Source organism: Triturus cristatus, chromosome 6, assembly GCF_964204655.1.
Source record: "Triturus cristatus chromosome 6, aTriCri1.1, whole genome shotgun sequence".
Taxonomy (NCBI): domain Eukaryota; kingdom Metazoa; phylum Chordata; class Amphibia; order Caudata; family Salamandridae; genus Triturus; species Triturus cristatus.
Window position 1 is genome coordinate 1,253,484,294 of NC_140589.1, and position 12,613 is coordinate 1,253,496,906.

At 41.4% G+C, this 12,613-nt stretch overlaps 1 protein-coding gene across 1 annotated transcript in view; it reads left to right on the forward strand.

Moving 5' to 3' along the window:
• TSLIG3A (tRNA splicing ligase complex subunit 3A) overlaps positions 1–12,613 on the forward strand; it is a 481,344-nt gene that overhangs the window by 174,916 nt on the left and 293,815 nt on the right. The window contains exon 3 of the mRNA XM_085612194.1: positions 4,774–4,908. Within this exon, the coding sequence (XP_085468320.1) occupies positions 4,774–4,908 (135 nt within the window). The remainder of the gene's footprint in view (positions 1–4,773; positions 4,909–12,613) is intronic.

The window sequence follows — 12,613 nt, forward strand, 5'->3', positions numbered from 1 at the left end:
AGTTTCTGCTCGGGTTTCAGGTCTCAATTGCTCTTTCACTTCCTCCTTACATCATGGGGTGCATGTATTCAGTAGTTAACAATATCCTCATCTTAAAAAAAAAAAAAAAACACTTGATTGAATAAAGAAAAATGGTACACGACTTCTGGTTAGGTCACCAATTCCCATCCTTAGCTCGCAGGTGTCCTTTTGTTCCTTCAACAACCCCTCCGCCCGGCATATGTATTGTTGGCTCTTTTGTGATTTACCCCCGGTTTTGGTGACCGTGCCCACAGCATCCCGCTGCTCCCATGGCTAAGCTGGTGAGTCCTTATAATTTGCGTGTCTCTCTCACACACAAACCCTCACCCATCACACGTCCAGGCGCTGCATCCCATAAGACTGTAGGTGCACCTCGTGGTCATCACACACGACAAGAAAACACTCCCAGTAGAGGCTCGGGTATAGGTAAAGCTTGACATCAGGGCGAATTAAGCGCTTTAGTGCCTCATATACGGGGAGTAAGCGCTATACAAATGCTGCTGTACAATACTGCCCTCCTGTTTGCTTTATGCTTATTGGAGGTTCTGCTCACTCCTATGGAGTACATTTTAGTCATTATTTGCGATTCCCAACATTATCAATGTTTGTCCGACCGATAATGTGACATTCCTAACAATATTCGCAATAACATGCCAACATTACTGGTAAAGATATGAATGAAGTTATAATGTACAACTGAATGGAAGGGATTCGAGTTCCCCAAGAAAGTTGTGCTGCGGAGATCGGTTGCATCAGGTCTCGAGCACGTCTCCTGGCCCGAGGCTTGTCACCGAAATACTTCCCACATAAACTGTGCTAAAAAACACTCTACCGTGCATACACAAGCGGAGGAGCTGCACATTCCACCTAACAGAAAGTGCTCAGAGAATATCAACGGGCAGGAAAGCGCTACACAAATTCTACAATACAGTAGACTGACTGATGGCAGGGTTAAGTGAAAAGTGCCAGGGCCGGGACGATAAAGTTACACAAATAGCTATTTAAACGCATCCAGTGGGCACCAGTAGCACATGGAAAATAATGGACCCCGAAAAGAGCCGTGTTCAGTCCGAATGTAAACAGAAAAGTTAGTTGAACTTAAAAATAAGAGCGTCCGAGCTGTGAAAATTGTTCAATGTACTGCAAACAAGCAGAAATAAGTTCCAATTAGTTCTAACTTCTTAACGACATCGAACTCCCTCATAATCGCATTAGTGGTATGCAAAAACCTAGGGCGGGCAGTCTATAGCAGCAATGGCCGTGAAACATAGCCTTAAAACTAGAAAAGAGTGCCGAGATAGATATTTCAGCTCTAAGCTCTCCCCTCAAAAAAAAGTATCTATGTTCTAACTTTTGGAAAGTTTTCTTCACAATACAAACTGCATGCAGCTTTTCTAACACACTGCCAGGCAGACAATCCTCAAAAATCCAACATAAAGCAAAAGGATTAACAGGAGAAAAGTGCGTGGTGGAACGATGAATGTATTTGGTCGCAATAGTTTTCTGTCTCGCTCGTCCTAATAAACTACAACGCTCTTTGAGTGGGGTGTTTACAAGAGTACATGCAGCTCTGTGGCTCCTTTAACTTACCAGGACAGCATTACCCACGGCACTCGCGTAAACATTTGCATATAAACCGACATAGCGAATAGACGTTTAGGGCGTTGTTTTGCGGCTCAGGGCTCCTGGCGGTGCGTCCCGAAGCTGCTTTAGGTGAGAGGTGCCTTCGAGATACACAAACCGACACGATCCGCAACTAGCCCAACCGGACGGCTCCGCCCGCACTCTCCGAAGAAACCACTTCGGCGCCGCCGTCTCTGCCGCAAATTAAAACAAGTTGACTGAACCTTGAAGGGATGCAGGCAAGTTGAGGATGGACACTGGAAATTGTTAATTTGTGCTGATGGTTTCCCCGCGTCCTCAGGCTCCCTACAATTGGTACAACCTTTGGGAAACAATGTGCAGGTAAAATGAAGGGGTAACAAAAGGGTGCTCTTAATAGAGTTGCTGCTATAGGGTGCCCCAATGATTGTATGGGGCTAACATAAGCATGTAGCCTTAGGGTTAGAGCGGTGGACCTCAGGGCGGGGGAACCGGGTTCGAGTCTCGGCAAGGACGATGTAACAAAAATTAATGTGTCAATCTGTAACAAAACTGGTGCTCATGTAAAGCGCTCTGATACCCGATGTGTGGGGTCTAGTTTGCCCTATATAAAGCTCCAAAAATAACAAGCAAATCGCTGGGCAGAAAGGTAGGTAAAGCAGGAGCCTCTGAAGGAAATAGAGATAAGGGACTAACGAAGGTAAAGAGAATGTCTCCGTGAGCCTTGTGCTCGGCTGGGGCCTCGGGCATGTTTACTACGGGAACACATGGGAATGCAAAGCCATTAATCAAGCAGGATGGCTCTGTCTCCCTTCACGCCCAGGGAGGAGGGAGATGCGAGCAGAGCATCAAAAGGCTGGGTGAGAAGGGAGGGGGGAATGCAAGGGTCAAATCGGCGAAAGTGAAAGTAATGGAGCAGAGCATCAAAGGGCTGGGTGAAAAGGGAGGGGGGAATGCAATGAGCAGAGGAGCAGCTGTGCACGTGCATGTGATCGTGCACTCAAGGTTTAGGCCAGCCAAAAGACTGGGTAGCACTTTGAAAATCCCACATATAAAATGTCTCTTCGAGCCTTTGGCTCGCGAGACCTAATCAGGGTGAGATACTATAGGGAAGCCTATACGGATTTTGCACAGAGACACAAGCCCAAGTCTTTGTTTTAGGAGTTATTCAGTACCTTTATGCTGTATGTCTGTATAGAAAAAAGGCAGGCGTGATGTAAATACTTGTGATTTTTTTTTTTAATGGAAACTTTGATGAATGTAACTCACAATTGAATTTGTTTTTTTAAGTATTGTTGTGTCTGTCTTTTTAATCAATTTTCTCTTTCTAAAGAGTATTCTAACTTTGTGGTTATTTTAGAGGATTATTATTGCTAACTTAAAAAAATTTCATTCATGGAATTTTATGTTCTTGTATTATTTTGTGTTTTAATGGCTGTGCCCAAATTAAACGTATATGATGATGAAGAATATGATTAGATTCCATGTAAAATGTTCAGTCAAGATCGAGGTCAGGCTTTATTTTTACAAGAAAAAGCAAAGTATTTGGATTTACTCTATTGGGGAAATTGATTCATGTTCTACAAATGCATTTCCTGTATCTGAAGTTTAAAGCATCCACGGCTAAGATTTTGAAGGCAGGGACTACTGTGCAAGTCTTACTCTAAGCAAAGTTTACCTATTTCTGTCATGAAATACGAAACTGCCATCCTTCTTGGAAACTGTATTACACTTTAGAAATACATCAGGAATTCCACTAACTTAACTTGGGTGTGCAAGTGATTTAATGCATTAGTGGAATGAACATAGATATCGCCCCATGTTTGTAGACTTCTGTTCTCATCCCAACCCACTGAAATCCCTGCTCCTCCTGTCCAGGCCTAGAAGCAATTCCTCACAGTCTTGCCTGTGGTCTAAAATTGAATTGCCAAGACATGGCTGCTGCAGTGGAAGAGATCTCAACCAATATTATCCTCCGCCAACCACAACAACGGCAGAGCCACCAGGGCTGGGAAGTGCAAGCACATGGCAGAGAGCAACACACAACAGGTCCATCCATGCGTTCTCCTGTAACATCTCTCTCCGAACGCAGGTGAAGCAGCCCTTCACCATCTCTCTTTTCCTCCCCATTCTCCACCGAGGCCCTCACCAGGGTTGTGTTTCGCACACGTACTCTTTACGGACGGACAGAAAGCTACTGAATAGGCTGTGTAGTGTACACATGGTAGGCATGTGCAGTCAGCAATTATGAATCTGTAAGTAACATGCATTTAAAATGCTGCAGTGGTCTGTTGTGTTAAAATACAGAGCCTCACTGCAACATTTTAATTGCTTGTTTTTTATGACCCATTCGAGAGGGTGATAGGAGCCGGAACCAGTACCTGTGTTCGACTAGGAAACCTCCTGATTTGGAAAGTCTGTTCCTGTTACATAAATGAAAACAGACAGCCTATGACTTTTAGTGGGCTACACACAAATAAGGAGGGACCCGGCCCCTGTGCTACCCCAACCCGTGGCTACCGCCCTGACTACATCGCCCTTTTTAATAAAAATAAGTATGCTGACATGTCATCTTCTATAATGCAATGTTAAAGATATCCTGAACAACCAACAGCCCGTATACAGGCATTAATGTTGGTGGGACCCATTTGCAAAGACTGGCCTTATCCCATGGAGGGGATGCACTCGCCCCTTACAGAAGTGGGGAGCCGTGCAGGTAAGGGCGGTGGGGCCGGGTACGGGGGTATTTGGATGGACGATGACGAGGGAAAATTCAATAAATAATACATTTTCCCTCGCCATTGTATGTCAAAATCCCCCCCCCCCCAAAACCCGGCACCACCATTCTTAGCTGCACGGGCCACAGCTGGAAGTGGGGCTGACTATTCCACTCCAAAATAATTACTTAGATGTTTTGCACAGAAGTCTGTGGGTGGCAGGGCGGCTGTTACTTTAGGGATCCCAAAGCCGGTCTGATATTTTGCTTTCGGGACCCCTAAATAACAAATCATATTGTACGCTTTAAAAAAAAAACTATCCTTTGTTTTTCAGCTTTTAATATTGTACAAAGACCTTGTTTAATCCCAATCCCTATGTTTCCTGAGTAATCCATTGAAATGAAAATTTATAAAAATATTTTTTTTCCCCAAGGCCCAAATGAAGCAGAAGGATTCCAGCTGGAGGTGAGCGGGCTGCTATCAGAAATGAACTGTCCATATGTCTGCCTGACATCGGGTGATGTTACAAAGCGTCTTCTCATCAAAAGAAACTGTCTCTTATTGCTGAGTAAGTAATTACCAACCTATTCAAATATATAATTCTTAGAATTTTCTCCTGTTTACTGTCATCTTGCTGAATATTGGTCGAAAGTTGCGTTTTAAGGGCTACTAATGAACAAGAGAGTCTATAGCTCTCTGACAAAAGTGTTGTCCCAGATTTATAGCATTTATTTGCTGATACACTTAACTTCCTCTCAATAGTTTGTGTGTAACACTTGTGAGGACAAATGGAGTAGGGAGAGGGGCAAGGTTTTCCCTGCACTTCAAAGGAGCCCTCTGTCTCCTGTAGTCACCTTGGAGTCTGGTCCACCTCAGAGGACTGAAGGAATGCTTTGGAGGAGCTGTGCAATTCACTTTGTTCTGTGTTAAAGACTCTGTGACATCCATATTGTATACCACTCATGCAGGGATTCAAAATGGATTCCGGGCAGTCAGTTATGAACAACATACACATTCCACACACATCCTACAACACACATGTACAGTAAATGTACATGCATCATTTATGTGTCACAAGGACAGAGCAAAGGACGCGCTTGCAGTGGACTGACAGAGTAACTTGAAACAGTATAAACTAGAATGCAACTCTCCACAGCTGCTGTTGGTAGTATTCTGTATGACAGTGAGCCTTGAATGCGGACATTATAGGTATGCTGAGGCCAAATCTCACCCCTGAAAAAACAGAGACTTGCTATGTGAAAACATCAGACAGTCATGCATGCTCTCTAGCGCTTTGCAGGTGTTTTTTCCCTTTCCAAAACATAGTTTCTGTAGATGAAGATGATGTCCTTGCAGTATATTTGCCAAAGGTCTGACTGGTAGTGTGTCTGTCAAACTTCACAATCCACTAAATCAAAGGGGCTGGAGAGGCACACACTCGTCTTCAAACTATAAAATGTTGTGTTAAAACTGATTTTGAAATCTTCAAATATAGCGTGCTACAGTGGAAGGCACGTGCTGCCTAAAATGTGCCTGAAAAAATACAATCAATATCAAGAGTCACTGCGACTCATACCTCTGTGCACTGTTGCTGAGGGTGTAATTACCATAGACACAATAGCAAATCTAAACAGACCAAATTATACAGTCAATGAAAAACCATTTTTATTGACAAAGGATTCAACAACTCATTGAAATATTGCGTTGAAAAATCAATTAACATAGTCCAGAATGCAAATCATTCCAGGCAATTTTACATATTCAAATGACAGTGGTTGATTTCAATACGGTAGCTTTAGTGGTGCCCAATGCATTTCGGGTCGTAAACGGCCCTTCTTAAGGGGTAAAAACTCTATGAAAAATTAACACAGTGTGTAAGTATAACCACATATAATATGCAACATAGAGAAGGCGAAATACATCATTACAAACAAGGGAACAACCATAGATGGTTGGCTCGAGTATCAATAAAGAGTCAGTGATTCATGGTAAACCTTTACAAAGAAATGTGAAGAGAAAGACCCTCCACCTACATGTGAAAACTCAAGTGAATACTCACAGGAAAGTCGCTTATGAAACCACTAATCTACAGAAAAAAACGAAAAAATGATAGCGCGTAGTATTCAAACAAAGAAAAAGACTCCGTGTTAAGTTGACCTTTAAGAAGTGCAAACACATACCTTCAATTACGAGAAAACAGTCTGAAAACACCGTAGAGCCAAATCAAACATATATCTACAACGAGCGGAGCAGACAAAAACTCAAACAGCATCCAAATGCAAAATCAAATAAACGACTGACATAACATGACGGGGGCCAAATAATTACCGTTACAGAAGACAGAGTAGTCCACAACTGAAGCTACTGCGATGCCAAAGCCTCCAGTAGAATCGAATGAGCACAACGCCACAGGTAAAATGCTTGAATGAAAAACACGCCGGAAGCGCAGATCGCGATCGGTGTGGAAGAATAAATAACGGACTAAATCAAAGCACGCAAAAGCAGCCGCCATATTGCAGTGCGAACAAAATTAAAATACCAAGTGCAAAACATCTCAACAGTTCCTCAACGTAAGTGGGCAAACAAAAGAACTCCAAAAGAACGAAGATTAAAACCAAAAGTAGGAAAACAGTAGCTGAACAAATGAAAAACCGTCACTAAGCTACATTACCATCAACTTAAATGGTCAAACAGAAAATGAATCCAATCTGAACCAATGTACCCGTGACTCAGAAAAAAGTACTTGAAACAAAAAAGAAAAGTAAGAAAACAGAATGAAAGATACCATGATCATAGTCAAATATACACAATAATGACAATGTGTAAATGAACACAAACCATGCACAAACATTAAGAACAGTACCATGGGGTATGGACAGTATTATAAAAAAACATGAAAAATCAATTTTTTCATTCATACCCTTATCTACTACAGTATCAAGGCGCCTAATCCAAAAAGTTTCCCTTTGCAAAAGGGATCTTGTGAGATCCATATCGGGGTGGTGTGTGACTCTTTCTAGAACAGAGAATTTAATTTGGGCTATACTGTGCCTTTCTTCTAACTAGTGTGCTGCTAGACTACTATTCATATTGCGAGTTCTAATGGTACTTTCATGTTCAGATATACGAGTTTTAATTTTGCGCACAGTTTTCCCAACATATAACTTGCCACAAGGGCATCTGATGTAATAAATGAGTTTATTAGAATTGCAGTCTTAATTGTGGAATAGCTTAATATTTTCGCCTGTACTGGGATGATGCAAAACATTACCCGTGATAACATTATTGCAATGTACGCCGTTTGAACACTTGCTCATGCCTTTGAAGACAACCTTAGGAGATTTGATCGGAGTGTTGATGTCTTTCAAATGTTTTGATCTGGTGAAAGCAAACAAAGGTTGTTCTTTGAAAATACCATTAAAGTCAGGTTCATTTTGCAACATTTCCCATCTTCTAGAAATGATTTTCTTGATCGTCTGTGAGCTAGTGGAAAATTTTGAAACACACACTTGTCTGGATGTATTCTTTTTGGGTTGGAATTGCAACAAATTGCTCCGAGCAAATTTAGAAGTGCGTATTTTAGCCTCCTCAACCACTTCATGCGGATATCCCCTGTTGGCATACATCAATTGCTGATATTCCAAATGTTTTTCCAAACTCTTGGGATCAGAACAGATCCTTTTGATCCTTAAAAACTGGGAGACGGGTAAATTAAGTTTGAGAGAGTTTGAGGATGAAAGCTTGAAAAATGCAGAGCACTGTTACATCAGTTGCCTTTCTGTGTACTTCTGTTTGAATGTTGCTGTCATTGATGGAAATAGACATGTCTAGAAATGAAATGGTCTTGGCGCTGATCGTGTATGTGAATTGAATGTGATCATCATACTTATTGAGTTGTTACATTTTAGATTCCAAATACTCCTTAGTATTGGTCCAAAGTATGAAAATATCATCAATGTAACAGCAATAAAGCACGCAGTTCTCAGTCCATTCAATGTCACTATAAATGTGATCAAACTCGAATTTTGCCAAGAATGTATTGGCATAGGCGGGTGCCCCCGCAAAGCCCATAGAAGTACCTTGTTGTTGTAAATAAAAACAGTCATTCCAGTAAAAATAGCTGATATAAACAGAAATGTAAAATTTCCAGAATGACAACTTTATGAGCTCTGATAGAAGGTTGGCGCAGTAATGCCCATTCCACAGCTTCCATGCCTGCGACTTGCGGAATGGAAGTGTATAAAGACTTCACTTCAACTGTACAGAGTAAGCAATCATTCGTGATGGTAACAGTATCCAATTTCAGCAAAAAATCCTTGGCGTCTTTTACATATGGCGACCATTGTTGGACAAAAGGTTGTAAAAAGTAATCAATATAATGCCCAAGGGGTTCAAAGATGGTACCACAACCCATCACAATGGGCCGCATTGGAGGATGACGGAGGTCTTTGTGGATCTTAGGAAGCATATAAAGGAGAGGTCTTCTAGGATAATCAACAGTTAAGAATTGTTATTGCGAAGTGAAATCCACTGCATCTCAAGAGCATGTTCTAAAATGCTCTTGAGAGTAACTTTGAGCTCATTGGTAGGGTCCATATCAAAAGGTTGATATGTAAGCGGTTCAGCAACATGTTCTTGGACAGAACGTGTGTAGAACGTTCTGTCCATAAAAACAATAGCTCCTCCTTTATCAGCTTTCTGAATGCAGATCTCTACATTATTCTGTATGGAATGAAGAGTAGTAATATCATGATTAGACAGATTTCTCTCCTTGGATCTCCTGGAATTTATGTTAAGAAAGACTGTTCGAATGAATCCAAAACTTTATGAGACATAGGGGCCTGGAATTTGGATTTGGGGCGGAACTCCAAAAACTCAGAGGTGTCAGTATCCGATCTGATAGGGAACACATTAGAAAAAAAGTGTCTTAAACGTCAAATTTGCATGAACTTGAAGAGTGATACTTCACATTCTAATGCATTGGTGTCATATGTGGGAACAAAGCCCAACCCTTTGTTGAGAACTCAAATTTGGTGTGGAGTGAGTTCCATGGAGGAAATGTTGATGACTAAATTTGTTTCTGACTGTGTGTCCGTCCGGGTTTTCCGACTGCTTCTCCTGGAGGTTGACTGGGGTCTGGACCTTTGGCTAAAAAATGCCCGGAACTGGAAGCCAATGAGCTGGTTGAGGCTTCTAATGGTGTCTCAGCTTCTCTTATCTGAGTGTGAGCGGGTGGTCTGGTCGTACTCGTGTCAGTCTCAGTAGCTAAACTCTCCTCAGACGAGGTATTCGTGTTCTTTTTGGTGAATACTCGTTGCTGAGCATAAACTTCTGCCCAGGTGTAGACCTCGTTTAATTTGTAACCCAAAGTATCTCTTTTATACTTACGTAATTTGCCTTCTTGAAGTTCTTTAGTGTATTTCTCAAGTCTAGCATTAATTTCATCGAGAGATCTCTTCCAATCTTCGACTTCCATACGTGAATGTAAATTCTGTTTGATCTCCTCAATCTCTTTATTAATATCATTGATAACTTTTGATAATTCCTCCTCTAGTAATAGTATTAAATCCAACGAACATCTATTAAGAATTGAATACCATCTTTCCATAAAATCTTTATTTAGATGAAATCGGACTAACATTGGTTTGATGAAAAATCTCAATCCACGTGGAATCCTTTTGGCGCGGTGGTACTGTACTAATGTAGATGCGTGGAGACGTTGGTTGATTTCTCTCCTAACCAGAAATTCTAATTGTTTTAATTGTTGACTGATCGTGTTTCCTTGAATGTCTGATGCTTTCACATCCTGAATCAATGCATATATTTCTGATGCTTGTTCGGAAGTATAAGCAAGGGTGTTGGCCCTATTTTCAGTAAGATTCGAAATGGCGACAAATGACATATTTGGGTGCTCTCTCACAGGGGACAGCCAAACTACTAAATCAAAGGGGCTGGAGAGGCACAAACTTGTCTTCAAACTATAAAATGTTGTGTTAAAACTGATTTTGAAATATTCAAATATAGCGTGTTACAGTGGAAGGCACATGCTGCCTAAAATGTGCCTGAAAAAATACAATCAATATCAAGAGTCACTGCGACTCATACCTCTGTGCACTGTTGCGGAGGGTGTAATTACCATACACACAATAACAAATCTAAAGAGACCAAATTATACAGTCAATGAAAAACCATTTATATTGACAAAGGATTCAACAACTCATTGAAATATTGCGTTGAAAAATCAATGAACATAGTCCAGAATTCAAATCATTCCAGGCAATTTTAAATATTCAAATGACAGTGGTTGATTTCAATCCGATAGCTTTAGTGGTGCTCAATGCATTTCGGGCCGCAAACGGCCCTTCTTCAGGGGAAAAAACTCTATGATAAATGAACAGTGTGTAAGTATAACCACATATAATATGCAACATAGAGAAGGCGAAATACATCATTACAAACAAGGGAACAAACATAGATGGTTGGCTCGAGTATCAATAAAGAGTCAGTGATTCATGGTAAAGCTTTACAAAGAAATACGAAGAAAAAGAGAAAGACCCTCCACCTACATGTGAAAACTCAAGTGAATACTCACAGGAAAGTCGCTTATGAAACCACTAATCTACAGAAAAAAAATGAAAAAATGATAGCGCTGAGTATTCAAACAAAGAAAAAGACTCCGTGTTAAGGTGACCTTGAAGAAGTGCAAACACATACCTTCAATTATGATCAAACAGGCTGAAAACACCGTAGAGCCAAATCAAACAAATATCTACAACGAACGGAACAGACAAACTCAAACTGCATCCAAATACAAAATCAAATAAACGACTGACATAACATGACGGGGGCCAAATAATTACCGTTACGGAAGACAGAGTAGTCCACAACTGAAGCTACTGCGATGCCAAAGCCTCCAGGAGAATCGAATGAGCACAATGTCACAGGTAAAATGCTTAAATGAAAAACGCGCCAGAAGCGCAGATAGAAGGAGAAGCAGTCGGAAAACCCGGACGGGCACGCAGTCAGAAACAAACTTAGGCGTCAAAATTAACTCCATGGAACTCACTCCACACCAAATTCGAGTTCCCAAGAAAGGGTTGGGCTTTGTTCCCACATATGACACTAATGCATTAGAATGTGAAGTATCACTCTTCAAGTTCATGCAAATTTTATGTTTAAGACACTTTTTTTCCTAATGTGTTACCTATCAGATCTGATACTGACACCTCTGAGTTTTTGGAGTTCCGCCCCAAATCCAAATTCCAGGCCCCTACGTCTCATAAAATTTTGGATTCATTCGAACATCTTGTCGGCGAAGACTTTCTTAACATAAATTTCAGGAGATCCAAGAAGAGAAATCTGTCTAATCATGATATTACTACTCTTCATTCCATACGGAATAATGTAGAGATCTGCATTCAGAAAGCTGATAAAGGAGGAGCTATTGTTTTTATGGACAGAACGTTCTACACACGTTCTGTCCAAGAACATGTTGCTGATCCGCTTACATATCTACCTTTGGAGATGGACCCTACCAATGAGCTTAAAGTTACTCTCAAGAGCCTTTTAGAACATGCTCTTGAGATGCAGTGGATTTCACTTCGCACTAAACAATTCTTAACTGTTTATTATCCTAGAAGACCTCTCCTTTACATGCTTCCTAAGATCCACAAAGACCTCCGCAATCCTCCAATGCTGCCCATTGTGATGGGTTGTGGTACCATCTTTGAACCCCTTGGGCATTATATTGATTACTTTTTACAACCTTTTGTCCAACAATGGTCGTCATATGTAAAAGACACCAAGGATTTTTTGCTGAAATTGGATACTGTTACCATCACGAATGATTGCTTACTCTGTACAGTTGACGTGAAGTCTTTATACACTTCCATTCCGCACGTCGCAGGCATGGAAGCTGTGGAATGGGCATTACTGCGCCAACCTTCTATCAGCGTTACAACAAACAATTGATGGACGGAATGCTGGCAATGCAGACATTCTCCCCCAGTCGAGAGATCTGGGTTAAATCCATCGTTCTTTTGCCCCCTACACCACCCCAGTTTAGACATGGCCATATGCAAATCAGTCTTGACCCTGTGCCTCATGGGAACAGTCCAGCCCGAACTGCCAAGCCATGTCTTCCCTGGACCGGAATCAAGCATCCTAGGACCGGTTTCTGGCTATCAGCCGTCATCAGCCAGGATAGCTTGACTCCAGTGGCGTAGTGAGCACGGGTCCCACGTCTGGGAATACCCATCCCACTTAGGGCGAAA